This window comes from Dermacentor albipictus, chromosome 5, assembly GCF_038994185.2.
Source record: "Dermacentor albipictus isolate Rhodes 1998 colony chromosome 5, USDA_Dalb.pri_finalv2, whole genome shotgun sequence".
Taxonomy (NCBI): Eukaryota; Metazoa; Arthropoda; class Arachnida; order Ixodida; family Ixodidae; genus Dermacentor; species Dermacentor albipictus.
This window is the reverse complement of record NC_091825.1, coordinates 42,173,468-42,196,262: the sequence shown is the minus strand read 5'-3', so window position 1 is coordinate 42,196,262 and position 22,795 is coordinate 42,173,468. Positions and strand designations below refer to the sequence as shown.

General features: G+C 46.8%; 1 protein-coding gene across 5 annotated transcripts in view; it reads right to left on the bottom strand.

Annotated features, from left to right (window-relative positions):
* Window positions 1-184: 184 nt before the first annotated feature.
* Window positions 185-22,795, bottom strand: part of kar (monocarboxylate transporter 10-like protein kar) — a 104,129-nt gene continuing 81,518 nt past the window's right edge. For all 5 annotated transcript variants that reach the window (XM_065429985.2, XM_065429984.2, XM_070538358.1 and 2 more), the window contains 4 exons: window positions 19,338-19,478; window positions 15,130-15,355; window positions 3,728-3,834; window positions 185-685 (listed from right to left, as the gene is read on the bottom strand). In XM_065429985.2, the coding sequence (XP_065286057.1) occupies window positions 596-685; window positions 3,728-3,834; window positions 15,130-15,355; window positions 19,338-19,478 (564 nt within the window). In that variant the 3' untranslated portion in view covers window positions 185-595. The remainder of the gene's footprint in view (window positions 686-3,727; window positions 3,835-15,129; window positions 15,356-19,337; window positions 19,479-22,795) is intronic.

The window sequence follows — 22,795 nt, the reverse complement described above, 5'->3', positions numbered from 1 at the left end:
TTTTTGGGAAATGTGCGCAATATTACCCTATAATGTCATGCATAAAAGCAGAAGAAAGGAAAATATCATCGTTTATGTCTCTCCTCTTTTATGAATTACAGACAAGAAACACAAACAGTTCACGACCTTTCGAACCATTGGCCGTTACATGGGACAAGAATAACAGAAAAGTAACAGAAAAATACAATTAACGCAGCAACGTATTCTTCAGTAATAGAAAACAACACAAAAGAAAGCTGTCGACACTTGGCTTTGCCGGCTTGACGACTTGACTTTGTGTATCCACTGCTGGCACCTTGATATTTCCCCGTCCTTGTAGACTCCACCTGTCCAGCTTGCAGCGAATAGAGCAGATGAAACTGCGCAGCGTTCGGCAGCAATCATCATTTGGATTGCTTCCATCGCGGCACAAATGGATGGAAAAGTTACCCTGTTCACGTTCACGCTCTCACAGTTCTCGTACTGAGCTTTCCATTGAATAGCGAGGCTGTCGCTGCCTCTTCAGTTTCTCCATCGGGCACCACCACAGGCCATTGTGCATGTATTCGCGGCAACGAAACTGTCGATTCAGAGTCCCGCTCTCTTTATAATCCGTTCACGGCTCTGAAGCCACAAGTGCACTGAGCCGCCTCGCTCCAAGGATGTCGCTTTCCTTTGGTTGAACGTCGCGCTGCTCATCGGGGTCCTGGAAGCAGAGAACCATAATGACATGACCAATCTATGACGGCTGCAAATGTCCAGGCAACCCATGTTGCAAACAAAAACGAAGAATTGGCAGCACTAACTGTAATTGACGTGTACATAATCCAAATCATTCATTATTTGTAGAGAATGGTTCTGTGAACAATGCAAATGTTTTGTCACTGATGATTAAGTAGAAATTAGGCAAGACAAGTGTTTCCAATGACAAGATATAAAATTGAAAGCTAACTAAAGTCCGCTGGTGCATACCCAGGGGCCAATAACCAGTGGTACGAGCTCGTTGCCAAATACCCAGTGTGGATATACAGTGCGCATATCCAGTCACCCCGGTAGGACATCATTTTAGGCTGCACTATTACCGGTTTCCGCAACGAATAAAGTTCGAGATACCCCGCCCACCTACCCTTTTGCCAAAAACTGGATGCAGTAACATAATAAACGCTTCGCGTTGTTATCGCGCATGGTGCGCTCTACACCACACGACAGATGGAAGTGACTGGATGACTACGACGCTTTCGCCAATTTTTTGAGCATGCGCAGATGTGTTTTGTGTCTTCTTTCTTTTTTCGCCTCAGTGCTTCCTTCAGTTGATAGTCGGCGTTCGTGTTGTCCACGTCTCTACTCTTGTGTCCTGTGTGCGCGCCTCACTTCTTTTTTGCATAATGAATCCTTACCAACTAGCTCAGCTTTCTGTCGCTCAATTCTTCAATAGCTACGCCAGAAGCTGCTTCCTGTGAGGGCAATTATTGATCCTGTGGTAACCACATAGAGCCTTCGCTAATAAGTTGTGACGATCGAAAGTGTGCAGTTAATCTGGGATATAATAACAATGTACTATAGCATATATGAGCTTTTGCATTTAGGTTAGGCCTATTAAAGAGTTATTATCTGTTAACTATTAGGCAGTAATGGAAAACACTAGGACCTCATATTTTCAATATTTCTCAATAATCCGTTTGTTCTTAGTAATGTTTGCGCAGAATCAGTGAGGGCTCCGTGTTGTTTACGTAGTTCTTCCGTACGTTTCATACGAAAATTGTTCTTGATATTGAGCACCCCTACGGATTGTTTAGCACATTGAAAAAAGAAAACGCCTGCCTGAAAGAAAATGGCTGTGGATTTTGTATTGCTGTGCAGCGGAACATAGTTTTTCTGATTTCAACGTTTGTCTCGGTTGCTTGCTTCGGGTCGGTTATTTACTGTGCCACTGCAATAAGGAGAAACTTGCGTTATGCATTGTTTGCAAAGTGTATTTTAGTAACCGGCCTACTTCCCTACTGCCATTTTTCATGCATGTCGCGTGGAACAGTGAAGGGCCGTCACCCAAATTAATTAGCACGATATGCCCTGCACTTCGGTCATTGCTTGCCAAGTCTTATTTCATGGCTATGCAAGAGATTTAAACATATGCGGGAATTCATGAACTGCTGATCAAACTTTTCATTTAACCACTTTACTTCGTAGCGCACCATCAGTGAACAAGAAATTTTGCTGCCAGGAAACAAAGAACTATTGTCTGAAGTTCCTACAGAGGAGTTTAAATGCTTTACGCCATTCGGTAACTTACAAAATACTTCAGTCTCACAAATCTGAAAAGTAAATTGTTGTGAGTTTGTTGTTTGCCTTTTATACTACCTAATAGTGTCTGTATTGGTGGTATTGGTAAAAACTTGGACTTGCCATAGTGAAAAGCGTCTATTTATTGATGCTGTAACCGGACTTCATGGCTGGTGATTTCCACAATGTAGAGAATGGAGAGATTTAGTGTAATTTCACCTAGGCGATCAGCATTATTTCACTTTCTTTTTCCTCACTGATATAAACACAAGATGTTTTGTTCGTTGGTATAGCACACAGCGTGAAGGACGTGGAAACACTTGAGCAATGTGACTACCGTCACTCGACCGCCGACGTGGTTGGCGTTCGTGCTCAAGACCATAACCATATGTAATTTTACAGCAACCGGAATGACAACGCTTCACTAAAGCAATGGGTTATTACCACCGGAAGCGTATAGTTTAAAACTTGGGCAGAACATGTATAGAGGCAAGTGTATTGTATGGCTTTGACTGTTGTCCGCACGAGGATGATCTAAGGCGCGCTCTAAATACAATTCCAAGTGGCAGCATATACAACGAAAGCACTCTGCAGTCTAAGTTACATTGCATTGCCGGTATTTGCTTTGCCTTTGCTGCTGACTAGGAAGTTAATTTATAAATCACAATGTGGGAATAAATTTTGTGCCTCAACTTGATCTAAGTAGCATATTGTTTAGCCTTTGCTTGAGCTTTACTTTTCGGGCTAGTATTCTTCATCCTTCAGCTTAGATATTTGCGCCACGGCTGTTTTGTATGCATAAAATCAAGAGAACATTTCACCTGGGTACTTCGTGTATACAAAGTTTATTTGGGATATGCTCGTATATTCCTGCTTGATGTCTTATAATAAAATCCACTGTCACCTATTTAATTTATTCGTCTTCATTAGATTTTTTCATAGCCAGAAGTCTTAAGGGTACCCAGGTATGTAGTAGACCATTTTTCAAACTTATGACCTGTTATCTAAGCCAGATCAGCCGGGAGCAAACAGGTGAGAACATATAAATAAAATGAAAAGCGGGTGTGTTCCTCAAGTACCGTTAAGCAATAGTACAGCACAAACGCTTCAAGTGCAGCACCTTCTTTGTTATAATATACGAACTATTGCAGCTGTCACCCGCAGCTACAGCCTACATTTAGGTAAGTGCCAGCATTAATTTTCACCTCATGATTCACCTTATCATCTTGCAAGAAACAAGAGGCGTAATATTACCTGAGTTTAGAAAAATCATTGGTGCACGTGACTTGAACATGAACAGCATTAGCTGATAATCGTAACAACAAAGTATAACTAAGAATCTAATAATAAACTCGGAGCACGGATAACTGGTTGCATCGGCGAACAATACAAGAAGCAATAGTGCGGCCCAGAGAGAGCAGAATGGAAACACAATGGCGCTCAATAGTTGAAAGATGTTGTAACTCACCACTTTTATCAAATGTATGGCACACATGAGAATAGATGCCACAATTGGAGGCACGCCAGCAAGCAAGAATGCGAGGTTGTAATTTCCTCTTTGGTCATACAGAATCCCTGCAGATGAAAAAAACTACGTGTTAAATGCAACCCCAGGCTTCTTCAACAGACGTGAATGCCATTTTCTTACAATGTTTTGGTTTTTCCTGAAGACAAGCTTCAATGATAGGTCACTTTGTTTCAGATAGATCCAAATGATTACTAGTTCCTACTTAAAACCTTTATACCACTTAAATAGACGACTCGTGAGCCTGGTATTTTACGGATATAATGAAAACGCAAGAAAAACGCTCCCTAGACTTTACACCACACTGCGGACGCTAGCTGTTCTCTGAGGTCATGCCGAAAAGTCGCGCTGTCTATCGATGTTGTAGTTTGTAAATCGCTTCCGGCGAGCAGTAAAATAAACGTGCTATTTTTTCTCAGTTTCAGTATAAAAAAGATCTATTGTGCACGTTTTCTCTAATGCATCCAGCCTCATAAGCGTAAAGTTGTCCACGCAGCTGGCTATATATCTACACTACCCGAAACTAGACCTTTTTCGTGGGACAAAACTTATTCTCTTTTCCTGTGCCCTATGGTGTTTACGTCGCCACACCTGTTCCTGATGCCCTTTTGATGCCCAATATCATGGTACCCCACTCCGTCGTGACCGTCACCAACAACCGCACATGCCCCCCGCCGTCAATTTTGACATGACAAAGGAAGTTTTACCTCAACGCATATCGGTTGCAACGCTGCGTGCTATAGGAGATGACCACGTCACGACGTTTGATTCTTCGCCATGTCCACAGGATGCAATTTGCCCTGACGCAACGTTTCATCCCTTGATTGTGCTATCTGCTACAGGCAACCTTTAAAAAAGTGACCTCATTCAACACTATAAACTCGAAAGAGGCACATTCCAGCCACCGCATGACAAATGAAACAGTAACGACGCTGTAACCTTACGCTTACTGCAAACGCACACCTGCCCCAGCCCGGCGGTCTTAAAGGTAAGCTGAAAGGTTTTCCAGTAAAAATTAGTGAACATCTGTACATAATGGTTTTCAACCCTCCGAATTCAAATATCGTATCGAAATTGAGCGAAAGAAAGCGCAAATATATTTTATTTCGACGATAAGTGCAGCAGCGGACACGCCCAGCTCGTGCGTCTCGTTTCCGCCTGTGATTGGTTGGTGCGCCTCGTTACGTCAACTCTAGTAACCGACCGCTGCCGCTACACATGAAGCGCGGTACCAGGTAGTTTGGTGCTGTTTTTCTGAGACGGTAATGGAAAATTTAGAGACTGCGTTTTTCTTAGGAGTTCGGCGTTACTCCCTACTTGTACGAGCCGATTGCGAAGAGCCGGCCTCTCGAAGAAGCAAACGATGCTGGTGCGAGCAGTGCTTTCGACGCGAACGAAAGCAAAGTTTTGGGATCTCCTCGTGTTGGAAATGCTCTTTGGTGAGTATGTTTTTTGCAAAGCGATCTAGTGATCTCGCCGATCTTTCGCCGATCTAGTGAGCTCGTTTCCGGTCAAACAACTGTGGTACGTGTTGTGTTCCTGCATGCCTCCTCGTGGAACGTAAGCGGGGACGCGATCGTCGGCATTTGTGCGCTGTCCAAAGCTGTCGGCAATCTACAAAGACGGTTTAAACACGTGAAAAGCTTCCCGGTTCATGCAGTACGTGTAGTGACCTTCATCTGTCGACTGCCACTCACGTTGACTACCACTCACGTTGATTACCACTCACGTTGCCTACCACTCTACATACACGCAAACGCACCAACAAAGGAATGCAGGGTTGATCGAAGCAGATTACAATGGCACGCACGCAGAAACAAGTGCGGTCAGGCAGGGTCGCGGACGCTGCGAAGGAACGAAACAGAGTTGACGTCACAACACCGCGGTTTCCGGTCTCCGCTCCGCTCGCTCACTCAACCAGGGGCGGAGCTACAGAGCAATTTCAACCGACGATTACGTCGCTCCTAATTGAAAAAAAAACCAAATTTCACCTACATGGTTTATAAGGTTCCCGCATCCGTATATGAGCGTCTTATTGAATTCTACAGACTCTTCAGCTTCCCTTTAAACCACAGTTACCGAAAATAACACCCGTCTGATGCGTGTACAGCAGTCGGATACAAGAGCAACGCTGAGACACACGCTCGGTGAATGTACCGGCAACGACAGTGGTGATGAAACCACCGCCGTTTGCGACGCGTCCATAGCAGCGGCCATTACCACCATACAGGAAAGCTCGAGCTCGCTCCTTCCCGACGCTGCCCGGGCAGCGGGTGTAGGGTTGGGGGCAGTTGAACCTTCTCCATCAGCGTTGCCGCCACTGGGAGGCGGCTCTCAGAAGTTCAGAGGTGTAAGAACAACTTTGGTCCGTGTGACAAGCTGAAGATGTCGCCAGATTCCGCGGACTTCAAGCCGCCATCAGAGGCCACCTCAACCAAAAACTTCCGGACGCTTCTTTATAATAAAGTTTATTTTAGAGCGCAGCTCTTTGGCGTCCGTTCCTGGGTTTCGCGTCGTCGTCGGCGTTGTCGTCGGCCTCGTAACCAGCTCCGCCCCCCTTTCATCCCCCCAGCGCTAGCAGCGACCGACTGATACCGCAATCGACGGGAAAGCTCCTCAAAGCGGTATCTCAAAGTAATGAGATACCGCTGGATGCCGCTGACGCCGCTAGAGAGTCAAGATAACGTGACTGCATAGAACACCGTCGCCGCCATGCAGAAAGAGGAGGAAAGGGTCCCCCCCCCCCCTGTTCTTGTGTGGCGGATAGGGTGCTCTTCAGTTGCCGACGCGCCGGTTATTTCACGTAGGCCCCGGCACGTCGACGAATACGTGACCACCTTCCCACGGCTAGACCTGGTTCTTAGCACTGCGGAAGCGAGGGTATCATATTGTTTGTGTCGGCATCGGCGGCGTTGTCCCTGAAACCAACTCCGCAGCTGGGGTTGACTCACTATCGGCGTCAGCGGCATCAGTCAGTCGCTGCTATCTCTTCCCTCCTCCCTTTATCGTGTTGTCCGCTTGCTGCGCGCGCTTCTGCCCCCATCGTTTGCCGCTGGGTGTACACGCCGCCCCCCTCCCCCCTCTTCATGCGAGTCTCCGGTTATCAAAGCGCCGGCTCGAACTTAATTCCTTTCTTCGCTCCTCCTCCAATGCAACCCCTGTGCGGTGGCAATCAGAGAGCCAGATCGGTGGCGGCGGATCTGTATATGTGCACCGCATAGGTGCATATGTGCACCGCATAGGTGCATATAGGTGCATAGGTGCATTGGTGCATATGTCAAGTATGCACCAACTCGCCCAGAAAGAAGTTTTAATAAATGTGCACCGCCCGAGCCGAAATTGCCGCTGCCGTTCGCCCTGTGCGGTGGCAATCAGAGAGCCAGATCGGTGGCGGCGGATCTGTATATGTGCACCGCCCGAGCCGAAATTGCCGCTGCCGTTCGCCACTGCGAAATTATCTGCCAGTTCTTTCTGAGCCATGAGCGAGACGACCGATGGAAGTCCTCCGTCTGCTGCTGCTGCTGCTGCTGCTGCTGCTGCTGCTGCTGCTGCTGCTGCTGCTGCTGCTGCTGCTGCTGCTAAACGAGCTGCCAGAGCATGCAGAGGCCCAGCGCCGTCGCCGTGAGAATCCAGAGGTGCGTGCCGCCGAAGCAGAAGCTTACCGTCGCCGCCGTCGAGATGATCCAGGAGTACGCGTCGCCGAAGCAGAGGCTAAGCGCCGCCGCCGAGAAGACCCTGCCGTTCGCGCCGCCGAAGCGGAGGCTCATCGCCGCCGTCGAGAAGACCCTGCAGTTCGCGCCGCCGAAGCGGAGGCTCATCGCCGCCGTCGAGAGCAACCAGCAGTAAGCGAGGCTGAAGCAGAAGCTCATCGCCGCCGCCGAGAAGACCCTGCCGTTCGCACCGCCGAAGCGGAGGCTCATCGCCGCCGTCGAGAGCAACCAGCAGTAAGCGAGGCTGAAGCAGAAGCTCATCGCCGTCGCAGAGAAGACTCTACCGTTCGCGCGGCCGAGGCCGAGGCCAAACGCAAACAAAGGCTCGCAAACAGTCAGGGTGCAACAAATGCTTTCCGGCGACAAAAAAATTCTGTGATAGCGCATACATGTGTTGCTCGATTTCTTTGCCTCAATCTATCGAAAAGGTGAAACAGCTTATTTGCTGCGCTCAAATTTCGCATTAGGAAGTAACGTAATCGTCGGTAATTTTTTGTCTGCTAAAGAAACACCATATATTTTCTAAATCAAGCAAGCGCTGACAAAACTAGCTGTAAAGGAGCGAAGCAGGAAGCCTGGTTTTTTTCGTCATGTAATCATGCTCATTTTCAAGAGGTGAACATGCGTAGCACTATCCCTGGCGGCAGAAGCGTCATCCCGGCGTGTTTAAGTATTTGTGGCAACGTCTGAAGGATAAACTTTGAGGCGTTAGACATGCTCAATATCACTGGACTGTGGTGCGAACGACTTAGTGGGAGTGGTGGGGACGACATCATATGTAACGGGACTGATGGCACAAAGCACGTGGTGTGCGCTCGCGTACCGAGAGAGGAGCTTTCCCGAAAGCCGTACGTGACGAGATCGCGACCAGAGAAGTACCAGATAACCATGCATATAGTGCATGTCTTTGTGTGGTACAGCGTAGCAACGACGCTGGCACTCTTGAGAGCTCAAAATGTGAGTGTGGGCAATCTGCTGAGCTTGCGTGCCACGGGTGAAGTTGTAGTTACGAATGCAAGGAAAGCGCCCAGTTGCAATGTTGTTTCTCGGCGGAGCAGCTGAAAAAGGGCGGGGACACACCGTGGTTGCTCAGTGGCTATGGTGTTGGGCTGCTGAGCACGACGTCGCGGGATCGAATCCCGGCCATGGCGGCCGAATTTCGATGGGGGCAAAATGCGAAAACACCCGTGTACTTAGATTTAGGTGCAGGTTAAAGAACCCCAGGTGCTCAAAATTTCCGGAGTCCTCCACTACGGCGTGTCTCATAATCAGAAAGTGGTTTTGGCACGTAAAACCCCCTAATTTAATATGACGGGGAATAACCAGCTGCGTCGTGGCACGAAGAATTGTATGCAAACTTTACATACGGTAGAGCAAGTTCCCAATCATGTGGCCCAACGAGCCCATACTTGGAAAGAATATCTGTAAAAATCTGTGAGGAAACGGTGCAAGAGACCATTTGTGCGTGAATCGTAAGGATGTGGAGCTTATGGCGCGTTGTATGGGATTGCAGGATTGTACGGCCTTGGTAAGTCAGCAGTTGCATGAGGCTCCATGTGGCCAAATACCATCGTGAACCCACAATATCTGTGGCGCAGCAAGTTGGTACGCTTGCGTTACTACTTAGCGCGTGGCGTAATCTTTAACCACAAGTACCCGCTTATTACCGGATGGTAATACAGAAAAATGGCCAAATAAGATCAAGCCAAAGTGAAAGAACTGCTATGACGGGATATCAAACGATTGAGGGTACCCTGCAGCGAACGCTGATGGAGTTTTTCGGCCCAGGCACTGCTCACAACAGGCATCGCATTTTCGTACGGAGCTAGCGATGCGAATTCAAAAGAAGCGTCGGTGGATTCGTTTGTTCGAGGGTCGTCGACGTATCCAGAAGTTGAGACATCATGGTGTTAATGGTAAACAGTCGAACGGAGACGTTCCAGAACGGCGACGTTCCGGAACGGCGAGGAAGCGAGCAGAACCGTCAGGGCGAACGTTGGGGCTGTTTATTACGCCATCTTTGAGAACAAAAAAGCAAAGGGACGCTTTTGAAAGCGAAACTCGAGATAGTCAATCGGAGCGCACAAAGGGCCGTCACGGCGTTGCTCGTCGGTGATGTGGAACAGCTGCAAAATTAAAGAAAACGCACATTTTGGCGTCACTGTCTGTTGTGACGGCCGGTAGCTCATTCACAAAGTAATGAGATAAACGGTCTGCGTCTTGATGCAAGCGGCCGCATTTGTAAACAACCTTATACGAAAATTCTTGCTGACGCAAATTCCAGTGACAAAGAGGGTCGGAAGGATCCCTGAATTGAGATAGCTAGCAGAGCGCGTAATGGTCCGTGATTACAGAGAACGCTTTCAGTATAAATGAGTCCGGAATATGGAAACTACCCAGAAGAGAGCAAGGCAGTCACGCTCCATAGTCAAATAAGTGCGCTCTGCACGTGTGTGTGCAGAGCGCGTGCTTCTCCACGTGTGCGTTGCGATAAGGTGGTGCCAATTTCTAGTCCACGAGCACGTCTGTAGTAATGAATGTAACGCAAGGCGAGCAGATAGGAGGCATGGTCATGATGGTGGTGAACTCGCAGAAAGCGACAGCTTGAGGCGGACCTCATGCAAAAGGCGCGTATTTCTTGAGTAGATCAGTAAGCAGTCATGTGACTGTTGCAAAATCTTTTACGAGCCACCGGAACTAGGAACACAGTCTCAGGAAACTCCGGAAACTCCGGAAATCTTTCGCCGACTGGAGCACAGGAAAGGAATTCACAGTGCATTTTTTTCCGACTCAGGTATACCACCTACCCGAAGCGTAAACAAGGTGGCCCAGCACTAATCTTTTGACGCCCGAATTAACGCTTTGACGAATTTAATTAGAGACCACCCTTATTATTAGCAGATCAGCAGATAGGTACTTTCGTACACAGACAGAATGCGGTAGTACTGATGTTCTTGGGTAGTTCGGCATGAATATCGAGCCGATGAATGTGGTTGAGGCAGACAGTACCGACACAATTGTCGATCAAAGCGGAGTGGGTCATAAGAACGTCTAGTCCATGAATGAAGTGATGGGGACAATTGGTCATCTTGATCACAAGCCCTGGAACATGGTAGACCGCGATGCTTAAGCGCGCAGTACTTATCCTACTGAAAGCAACAGCGCCGCCATCGGCGACGCGTACGACTCGTCTAGCCGCAGGTGTCAGTACCTTACTGAGTCGACGACGAAGGTTGCCGCTCATAAGGGACACCTGGAATCCAGTTTCAATAAATACCGTCAATGGGAGCACCATCGACTTGTATCTATAGTTGGTTTTGGTTCGTAGGAAGCGTCAACGAAGGATTTTGGCATGGTGAAAATAATGCAGCTAAAACTTTACTTCATGAAAAACAAGAAAGAAGTGCAGACTATTTCGTTCACAATTGGACAGGAACAATGAAAAGGGAGATTGAGACTGACTATGACTAACAGTTCAGGAATACCACTCACCAACAAACTTGTGGTTGTGCATGCGTGTTACATTCACTTGCGTGGCTTTCGCTTCTTGAATATATGGCGTGCTGTATATTTCTATGTGTTTTATATCTGTGGTGGTTAGCCCAACAAAACCTTCCCTTGCACAGACACGTTGTATTGCTCACCTCATGCAAAAAAGCATATGCAGATCGAAGTGCTTGTTTTCCACAAGCAATTAAGTGGGGCCGCCAGGTGTGCAAGGGGGAAGAGGGTTGGACCGCGTGGATGTTGTTGAATTAGAAAGCGAGGGAATATATGTGTGCGTCTCATGGCGCTGACCTCATTAATATCGCGTTAGCGCCGGACCAGTTAAAATGACGCTAACGCGAAAACTTCTTTGTACTGTGCAGCCTTCGATAATACCGCAAAAGCGAGTTTCTCCGTAAAAAGGAGCCTAGTAAGTGAAAATATACGCAACAACGAAAGAGGGGTGGCAACGCCGCATTTAGGGTCCCGCACCATCTCGTCCTGAAAGCAAAGAGTTTGACCGCATAGGATGCATGATGCTAAGTGAATCGCTTGACGGTGAAGATCGACCGGAATGGCTTTTATAACAAGCCACATACTTATTAAAGCAGCCTTCGAGAACTTTAACTCAGCCGCGACCACCCAAATACAAAAAAGGTCGCAGTTCCTCCACTAAGGCGAAACATCACTGCGATGGCAAATTAGTAGACAGCTATACGAAGGAAGGATTGTAGGTTTATCGGTCTTATAAATACATAAAGGCTCATTTAGTAATCACATTAACAAGTATGAACCACATCTTACTCGACGACAACGGAGACTTTCTGTCAAAACGATGGAGTGAGCGAGCGCAAGAGCAGCAGCGAGAGAATTGACTTTTGTACTGCCTCGCGATTCAACGCTCAGTGGCGAGAACGCAGCGCACACGAAGCTATGTGCCCTCATCGCACCTAGCCTCAGTCTACGCCGCAGATCACTTTCAAGGAACCGCGCGGCCACGCCATACGCGGCAGCGATGGAACAGGGCTCGCTTCCTCCCCGCTTTCCTGCCTTGCGCGCGATTGAGCCGCCATCGCCGGCTCACCCACCCTCGCACGGTGTCATTCGGACATACAGCATGCGGCGCGCGGCAATGACGTTATCACCCGCGGGCTTTATACATGACATCACGGCCACGGCCATGGCATAAATGCGCCTAGGACGTTGATATAATTGCTATCATAAAAAATGGCTGTGGCTTAGCTAAGGTTAAGCCCAGGATGCGAAGCATACTAGCCTTTATTTTAGTTGTTGAACCACTGTTTAGCCTGGTGAACTGCTGTTGCTTGGCTATATTTGGTTCAGCTAGACGAAGAAACAACTCATGCGTTACTCTGCTTATTCCTTTATTTTCAAACCATTAAATACGCTGTGGTGATCAGTAAAGTAGTGGCTCTTTGTTTGAACATCGCTTGCCTCTGTTCCGGAGTTTCTTCGGCACGTATTCTCCGCTTGGTTGCATTTCGCCGCTCCGAGCGAGTAGAAGTACTCCCAGATACACTCGAAACTTCATCCATTACCTCGGACTCTGTGGAGGAACGCTGTTGTTTAGCCGCGTACTGTGCACGTCTCTTGGCAAGCCGAACTTCTCGTTCTTCGGCCGTTTTCGTGGCTCTTTGTAACTTGCACTTTGCGGTCTGACGAGCGGCCCTTTCCTTTCCCGCCATCGCGCTATACAACTGGCCTCGACGAGAGCGCGCCGCTCTTTTATACAGCTGTTATGACGCCAGTGCCCTAGCGGGAGGAACGGGAGTTAGGCCGCAGCACCGGTTGTGCGACCGCAGGCGAGCGCAAGAGTTGAGCCCGGCTTGCAGCTGTTGTGACGTCAGTGCCCTAGCGGGAGGAGTGGGAGTTAGGCCGCAGTACCATCTGTGCGACCGCAGGCGAGCGCACGAGCTGAAACCCGGCTATGTAGCTACGCGGCCGCAAGCGAGCGCATGAGTTGAGCCTCCGCTTTTGCAGCTGTTATGACGTCATATGTTACCTACGTGGCCGCGCGTGGCGCAGCAAGGAAGAGCGTGGCTGTGCCGCTACTTTACTTGGCATAAAAACACAATACATTTGAAATCCGTGACGTTAAAAAACCATCGGCGCAAAATTAAAAATAATGTCAAATCTGACCTTCTTTTCCTCCTATCAATCTATTAGAGTGAAACCGACAAAACTAAACACATATATAGAAAACAGAAAGAGCAGTTTATCTCCTTAAAATTATTTAGTGTTTCTCTCTTGTGTTGCGTTCAATTGTCCAGCCACTGAACACCTGTCCGCTCCCAACTGGGAGCGACCTTGCTAAAAAGTCTTTAACGCCTGTCCTCGCAAATGAATCGACCTGCGTGTTCATGGTGACATGGCAAACGACCTGCATTTTCATCATCATCATCAGCATCATCATCATAAGCCTGGTTACACCCACTGCAGGGCAAAGGCCTCCCCAATACTTCTCCAACCACCCCGGTCACGTACTAATTGTGGCCACGTTGTCCCTGCAAACTTCCTAATCTCATCCACCCACCTAACTTTCTGCCGCACCCTGCTACGCTACCCTTCCCTTGGAATGCAGTCCGCAACCCTTAATGACCATCGGTTATCTTCCCTCCTCATTAAATGCCCTGCCCATGCCCATTTCGTTTTCTTGATTTCAACTAAGATGTCATTACCTCGTGTTTGTTCCCTCATCCAATCTGCTCTTTTCTTATCCCTTAACGTCACACCTATCAGTATTCTTTCCATAGCTCGTTGCGTCGTCCTCAATTCAAGTAGAACCCTTTTCGTAAGCCGCCAGGTTTCTGCCCCGTACGTGAGTACTGGTAAGACATAGCTGTTATACACTTTTCTCTTGAGGGATAAGGGCAACCTGCTGTTCATGATCTGAGAATGCCTGCCAAGCGCGCCCCAGCGTATTCTTATTCTTCTGATTATTCAGGCTCATGATCCGGTTCCGCAGTCAGTATTTGTCCTAAGTAGGTATAAATCTCTATAGAACGCCTCAGCCACTTGAACGATCTCATCTCATCTGCATCTTCGCTTACACCTTTTACAAGCCAACATCCATTTCCTTTGCTTTGTGGAAAGGCGTCGCATATCAGGTGGACTGGCAAATAAGTTAAAAATTGTCTGCAGTAGTTAGCACACTTCAAAATTTTTAAATGGATTGCTCGAAGAGACAGGCGTTACTTGTATCATGAATACAAATACATAAGTGCACACTAAAACAAATTTCACTCATTAGGGATGAACTAGTCACTTCACAGCACGTACTAGAACTGAAGATTTCTTGGAGAATTCGCAGGGCGAATCCACTTCGAAGACATTCTGAAGACACAAATTTCGAGGCACTGATTCCCGGTGTGGGAGATGACATGTTAAACGGGTCCTGTACTGCAACAAATGGTCGTGGTAGCTGAGCGGTGATATTGTTGCGCTGCTGGGCAACAAATCATGAGTTCAGCCCCAGCTGAGAGGGCCGCCTTTCGATGGCGGAGGAATTCAAGAACACTCGTGTACCGTGCATTGATTGGAGGTTACAGGACTAACTATAGGTGGTAAAAATTAATGCCGAGCTCTACTGCAGGGCATCTCTCATAACCCCCTGTGCCAGTTTCAGCATGTATAAACCCCAAATTTAATTTCTTTATTTATTTCGTTTTTGCATTGTCGAAAACGTAAATGGAACGGCGATCCATTTTGATTCTACCTTGACGTCGGACATTTCGAAACTGATGTCAACATCAGAATCTCATTGCCTACAATTCACAAAATGCCTTATATGTGGCCAAGGGATAAGATTAAAAATTAATGTTTCCTAGACTGCCGATTATGCCTTTCGTTTTCGCATGCGAAAATGTCCGCCTGTTCAAACAATCCTCTTCGTGAGTCGAAACTGGGCAATCGGTCATAGGCAACTCTGCAAACATTCTTCTAAGTTAAAAAAAGAAGGAGCACCCGCTAGATCATACCAATAAGAGACGCTGTTGCCTCGAAAAAGACCCGCTTTTTCAATGAACACTTGGATCTGAAATCAAGCTTGCTCTGCCTTTGTTACGTTATTTTGCCCAAGTGTATACATTGTGCTAGACAGTATAATACATATTGCTGAACATAACGCACCGGCCGCGGGGGGTCCGGCGGTCAGCGGAACGGAGCAGAGTCCCAGCAGGAAACCGATGGCCTGCGAGGCACCACGGGCCCCGGTCAGCCTCTGCGCCGCTGGTCCAATGAGCGAGATGAAGCAGCCGTCGCAGAGCCCCAGCAACAGGCAGACCAGCACCAGGGACACGTAGGTGTGCGCTGCAGCTATTGAAAGCGTGAGCAGACCCATGGCCATGAACGACACCTGGAAAATTGGCGCACAAGGAGTTGCATCCAACGCAATTTTGGGCACTCCTGGAAACAATTTGCGTTTGAGGTGGCACAGAAAGTAGTTTATGAGAGCTGGATTTTTCAATCTTTGTCATGAAACACAGAAACAATTCGTGCAGTAGGAGTAATTCTCCCCTTTTTCTCTTATTACGCCCATCTCCGTGATTTGTTGTTTGAGCGCATCCTACACGATAGGCCAAGCAAGTTTCTCAGCAAGCATCAAGTTATAACATATGCTCATTAAGGCGTTGTAAAGGGCATGTACGCCCAGTTCACCCGAGTCACTGTGAAAAACAACATATTGGAAAATATCTAAAAGGAACTGCAAACGTCGGGCTAGTTTTTGGAACTAAGCAACACTTTCGACGCAACGCAGCATGACACTCTCCTCACGAAGCTGAATTTGTTTCGTTTTAGGTTAGTTTCGGTTCCAAATAGTTAAAGTGTATCTGAACTGCACTCAATATGTGACCATGAATAGCATGTTGTCTACTAAATTGATGACGCGGCATGGTGTTCCTCGATTCTTCAGCTTAGGGCAATTGTTCTTTCTCGTTTATATTAATGCTATAACAATACCGGAATCACAAGAATTAGTAATATAGGTAAGTGCGGCAAACGTTTTCTGATCCTGATATAGCAAAGAATAGTTAGAGAAAGCTGTGAACACATATCTTGTGGTAGTTGAGCACATTTCTTGCGAAAACAAAATTTGTAATCCTTAAACTTGTAAACATGCAATCTCCTTGCTAGATCAGTATAAAGTTCGATGATACTTTCTGGGAGAACGGAATTAAAACTTCTGAGTGTTTGATATTCTGCGGATAGGACCAGCACGGCTCATCTTCACAAACTGCGGGGAACATTTCCAATGACGTCAACAGTCTGCAGAGGATACAACAATTTGTACCAACACGGATAAAAATTATCATGTAGTACTCATCATTCTACTCCAAGTTAAGCTATGCCATGTTAGTATGGTGGACAACAAGACATAAGAATATGATAAACTTATAGTATTTCAATAAACACTACATTACGTATACCTGCAAAATATTACGGTGACGTTAGGAAATTAAGGACGGATCGCATTTACTCTGTACAAGGTTGTGGAAGCAGACCAAATATCTTACTTTAGGCTCGCACAGCATATACACATGTACATGCTCTGCAGTGGGTTTTTAACAGTTCTAATGGACATGAAATTCTGAACCGGGAAAAGAACCAACTATGGGCTGCAGACAATGCATTTTCAAGCAACTAACATGTTTAATAGAGATGTTAATAGTTTAGTCTTTCATGGGCCACTAGTTAATATGAAAAAAGGCTGCGGAAGTTAATCATTATGAAGGAGTGTTGTGTTTCTTTTATAAAGAAAATGTGAATGTGTGTAAAGGTGTCCCTACTAGTATACGAGAAAGACGGGCCTTTTTCAGAACACTTTTCTGTGTGGGTCCATATACCTTGCCTAATGTAATGTGCAGCGCATGTGACTGGGAGTGCTCAACGTATGCGTATGAGGATACTGACTCTCGCAGGGGTTCATGGCCCTTTGCCAGTATTTCCTAGGCTACTGCTCTCTCGGCATTTGTTCCTTCGTTTGCTGAGGACACGCAAATGATAGATCACTGGGCGTGTACTTGGCCTTGCTTGTAGCCTACAGAAGACGGTGTGTATAAAGCATATTCCTGTTCACTTTCTAGTTTTTTGTTAGGTTGTATCACGATACCTTTCTGTTCTCGGGATGGTAAATACGCACTATGCTGAACGCAAAAAATAATATTTTCTGATTGATTGATGCTGTATTTCACCTATTCTCAATTTCATGCGCAGTTTCTTGTCTTGAAGCTGCATCACAAAGACATTTTATTTTTTCTACTTCTGTGTATCAACCCATTGGAAAGAATATATGTGATGTGAGTGCAAATTGATTCTTGTTTTCTTGAACAGTAATCTATTAACTGTAGTAGCGTCGTACTTCAAGGTACTGATGTTTTCTCAAACTACGACACGCGGAAGCTACTTTTCGAATTACATACATAACAGCAGGCATGGGCGCCATCAGGCGTGCATATTGCTTTTACCCTCCACCCCCTTTAAGGCCTGATCTTAAAAGAAAGTAAGGGGAAGAAATCGCTTTTTGTCAAAGGGTAGTCCCTTTGTTATGAACTGCTTGCCTCTTCGTCAATGCAGGTGGTGTGCCTGGCCCTGCGTAACTTGCCAGGGATCTTTTTTTAATTATCCGTCACCTGAGTTTGTTTACCTATCCATGCCAAATAATAACAAATGCTGCCTAATTCGACAGAAGACAAGCGGCGACACAATAGTGCGAACGCATACCTTCGAGGAACTGTCACGCGGCCATCGAACATTTTCTGTGAGCCTCAAGTGCTGCTTTGAGGCCACAGTTACAGCGAAAACACTTTAGGAATATATAGCACGAAGGCCATAAACTTTATCGACAGCAACTACGACGTGTTTTATCGATTAACGGATAGTTCTTAAAAACGGCTCAGCCGAAATAAATGGCTTCATGCCGAGAACATTAGTCGCACCAGCGGACAAGCAAAATTGTATGACACTGACCACCTATCTAATAACCATTAATTTACAGTTTATTTAGGATTTAGGCACACGTTCAAAAAACGGTGTTCAGGGCATGCGCATTTACCAAGCATATTACGCCTGCTCTATATTCGAAACACCTGTGCGCCAAATCCTAATGGAATGAGCGCGCCAGCGCACTGCTTAATCTCTAAAGGAAGCCCTCCACAGAGCACTGCAGCCTGAAACTGTGACAGGGAAGCACATAAATTTCGTATTATATTTGGCGGATGTTTGGGAGACTACAGGCATGTACTTCGTTAACGGAAATTAGCACATGTGCGGAGCGCACAGGGGGCCTTCAGCGAGCGTAAACCGAGAGTCGTACATCGCGGTACCTGGCAAAACAGAAGTGGTGTTAGCCTGACAGAAGAAAATCAAACACAAGAACACCTAGCCCGACGTTTTCAGCGCCGTCCGCATATCGCGTTGGGCGTCGCAATGGAATAGCTGCCGTCGCCATGCTCAGACATCGCTCACCCTGGTTGACTTTTCTATCACGTTCAATAATTTTAATTTCACACAGCGGCCGCTTCAGCCTGCGGTTTCTCTTTTGAACTTACGGCTGACATTTGAAACAGCGTTAGCCATTCCCAGAGTGTTACCAAGTCGACCAATTTCCATGAATATATCGACATATTGATGGACTTTCCACACGGGCAGTTATTATTTAAGATTGCCACGTGTTGTAATAAAGGCAGCAAGCTGAAACTATCCACAAACCAGGGTAGAATTCCACAAATGACAGCGCATAGATTGTGCAAGAAAAACACATGCTGGGAATCATTAAAGGCTTTGGTGAAGGTGATTGTGCTTTGCACACGAATCGGCTGCATTCTCGAAGTCAAATAGCATGCTAAGAAGGCAGTCATCAGAAGGACAGAGTAACTGTACTAATGAAGAATTGGAATACTTCAAACACTATGAACGTGTCTTGCGCGGCAACTACACGTTTGTAATATTACGCGATTTCGAAAGCTGATGAACAAAGGAAATATACAGGACTATACGGTCGCAAAGATGTGTTTCGTTTCTTGCCACTCTAATCAGCATTGTGGTAGGCTTATGCAAGCGCACTTTTTCCTCCTTTTCACTTAGCAAACATTACATATACAAAAAGGGCAAGCTGACCTAAGGCTCTGGGACAACCACTAAAAGCAAACAAAATACCCAATCAATACACAAGAAAAATGCGAAAAGTGTAACAGAAAATATCAAAACAGTAACAGGGATTTATAATCACGGAGAAAAGTGGAAGGAAAGATTGAGGGCCTATGAGACACAGCTCGCGTTGTTCTTGTATATCTTTAACCCTCACTGCATCACCAGTGAAAGCTGCACAGTGCACTTACCTGCTGTAAAACTACGGGACTAACACTGGGAAGGTCGGCTAGCCTGCCAAACAAGATGCGTCCCAATCCAGATGTGATGCCCATGCAAGTGACGAGCGTCTCGCCGTTCGCGTCGGGAAACACGTCTTCCACGTGCTGGACCTGCCGGAAAAGCACATCGACTTTCCATGTCATTCATCGCCAAACATAACTTCTTCTGGTCGCCCCATCTGTAACTATACCGTGGGGTCTGAATTGTCTATCTCTTAGGCTGAAAGAAGAAGTACTTTCGTATATGTCTACGTGTGCACAATCAAGCTCGCAGATGATGCGGAAAGAATCCTTGCGGTTTTGTGAATGCGAGGTAAACGGGTCGAGAACGTTTGATACTAATAAATCTTCCCTATTAAAACCTAGGAGCTCGGACTTATGGGAAGGGACAAAAATAAACAACACCTAATGGGTTTTTATTGCGATAGTATTCTTAGGACATGGTCTGGCAGTTTCCTAGGATTATTATTAGAGGGAACTGTGGAGCTGCGATCGCTGATTCACCATGAGAATGATCTTTAGTACATGGATTTGTCTGGACACGTTCTTGTGGACACATGTGGACGTTTTTGTAGCCTAGATTGTTGACTTTATCTGCCTTCATCTGCGGAAATTTCAAAGCAGTGTATAGTTGTTTCCAATGCAGAAAGTAACAGGGCTCTGCGAACACGCATAATCGCGGCTAATTCAATGGTTTTGCTTGTCCACGCAACCTGGGCATAATGATTTTCAATATCAGGTTTCTGTGCTAGAAGTCCAGTGTTGGAATTCTGCAGTGAGACCTAGTTACAAATGTTCATTTATTATTTATAACGCAGTATATCCTTGAAAATGATCAGTTTGCAAAATCATGGAGAGGCGCAAAGCAACAAGGAAGACGTCTAGACAACGTTATGTACTTACGATCATTCAGGAACCACCCTGTTTGCAGCTCGCGTACCCACTAGGGCTAAAGTTGTTTCTATTATTGTACAAAATTCTATGGGCATTTAAACAAATTTATTTGGCAGTGTTAACAAACTATGTTAGCGTAAAAATGAAATCCAAGCAACTTTCTCCTGTTTCATGTCCAAACCCGCGGCGCTCATGACTTCGGTGCAGCGTCACAAGTGCATTTGCATGTGCTATACTTCTCGTGAAGGTAATCTTCCAAAATTTTGACAGCCGTTATCACTGCCTGTCTTGGGGGAATTCATTTTTATTCGTTGAAAAACAATATCGTTACGGATGTAGAATGGATTTATTTACATTGAAAAGGGTAGAAAAGACATGGGATGGTGCGAAACAGCCGATCGCTCAGAAACCTCGCACCGCTTCTTTTTATTTTAGGCTCCTTCGATGCGGCGTTACATTTTCCTCCGGGGCCGAGGAAGATCACTGAGCAAGTGAGAGGGCGCGTTGATGGTACGGTTTCAATCGTGCGACGTGCACTACTTGCGTCTTGCGTGAACGGCGGTTATCAGCCGTCACTTTACCGATGACATAAGTCACTTCCCTCAAGCATTTGGGAATGACGAACAGCCCCGAATACTTCGTTAGAAGCTTTACCGATGACATACGTCACTTCCCTCAAGCATTTGGGAATGACGAACGGCCCCGAATACTTCGTTAGAAGCTTTTGAAAAAGTACCCTTTTCCAAACCGGTGTCCACACCCACACGAAGGCACCGGTGGCGAATCGGAAGGGTAGATGTTGTGTGTCGTAGCGAGCCTTAGCATGAACATGCGATGACAGGGTTCTGAGCCGGGCAAGTCGACGGGCTTCTTCGGCACGACACAATATCTGCGTGATAGAAGCATCGTCGTTACGTGAAAAAGCCAGTGGGGTGCCGAAAAAACATTGAGGATGGCGAGCGTCGAGGAGAAAGGAAAGTGCGTATCATGTGACTTCATGCTTGGCAGTCTTGAAGGCATACCTGATGAACGGTCAAACGTCATCCCAGTTTTTAGGATCCGATGAGACATACACTGAAAGCATGTCGACGAGGGTACGAATGGTGCGCTCGGTTAGACCGTTGGTTTGCGGATGGTAAGGCGTGGAATGACGGTACTCAGTTCACCAAAGGCGTAGCAACTCTCCCACGACATCAGCGGTCACCTGCCGGCCGCGATCACTTATCACCACACGAGGAGCCCAGTGGTGGAGTATAATCGAATGCAGATTAAACCCCGAAACGTCGAAAGCTGCAGGTGACACAAGTGCCGTTGTTTAAGTAAAACGTGTTAAATAATTCACGCACACGATTATCCAGCGGCAACCAGTGGACGACTTGGGGAATGTACCGAGTAAATCTATACCCAACTTCTCAAAAGGTGAATTCGGCGGTCTAATCGGATGCAGCGTTCCTGCAGGAGATGTAGTCGGCTGTTTGTGGCGTTTAGCAGACATCACTGCTAGCGACATACTGCGCGGTTCTCTTCCACAATTGAGGCGAATAGAAACATTCGAAAGGGTAGAGAAAACATGGAAGGGTCCGAAACAGCCGATCGCTCAAAAAGCTCGCACTGCTTCTTCTTTTTCACGTTCCTTCGATGCGGCGTTACAATATGTCTCTGCGAGACGATGTTGTCCAAATCGGTAACAGCATGAGTTCTGACGTAGGAATAGTCATCTGGCGTCGCGACACAAATATTTGTCGCTTTAGTGTGCTTCTTATCTCGCAAAACCCCTTATCGAAAGAGAATTACTCTAGTTATTCCATAAAACGAGCTATCATTGATTGCTCCCTTCAACGTCCATTCAAGGCAACTGCGCTTAGTCGATAGAGTCAGCCCGACCTAACTTACGAACTGCATGTAAACGCTGTCTACTGGTTAGTCCCAAATGCACTGTGAAAATACGGTTTTTTCCTCCTCTTCTCTTTCCTCATATGTTTTACAATTCGTGACCGCGGACATCTGGATCAACGTGCAACTTGTGCCTGGTAATAACCCAAACACTAAAAGGAAATGGAGCCATGTCCAACACCGACAACAAACGCCAGCAAGCCTCGACCAACCCGGCAGCAGCTGAGCCCGCTTCCATCGCTGCGGTTGTCTCGAACATCATCCGCCTGCCAGAAGTTGAGGAGCACAACCCCACGGCGCGGTTCACCCACGCAGACATCTATTTCGAACTCTCGCAGGTTACGTCAAAGACCCAAAAGTATCTCCATGTAGTCGACGCACTTCCAGTGGCCGTCACCGACTAGATCGCTAACCTCCTTTCGTTCACGCACGACATCCCACCGTCGCTTAATGATGCAATCAAGGCCGCTATGCTGGATCGTCCAGCTACGCCTTAGCGCTCATGAATACAACAGCTACTCTCATTCGAACTCCTGGTCAATTAACGCCCAAGCCCGCTACTGGGCCGAATGCTTGACCTTCTCGGCCCACGCGCTTCCACTACGGACAACGCCGTCCTACGTTAGCTATTTCTTCAGCGC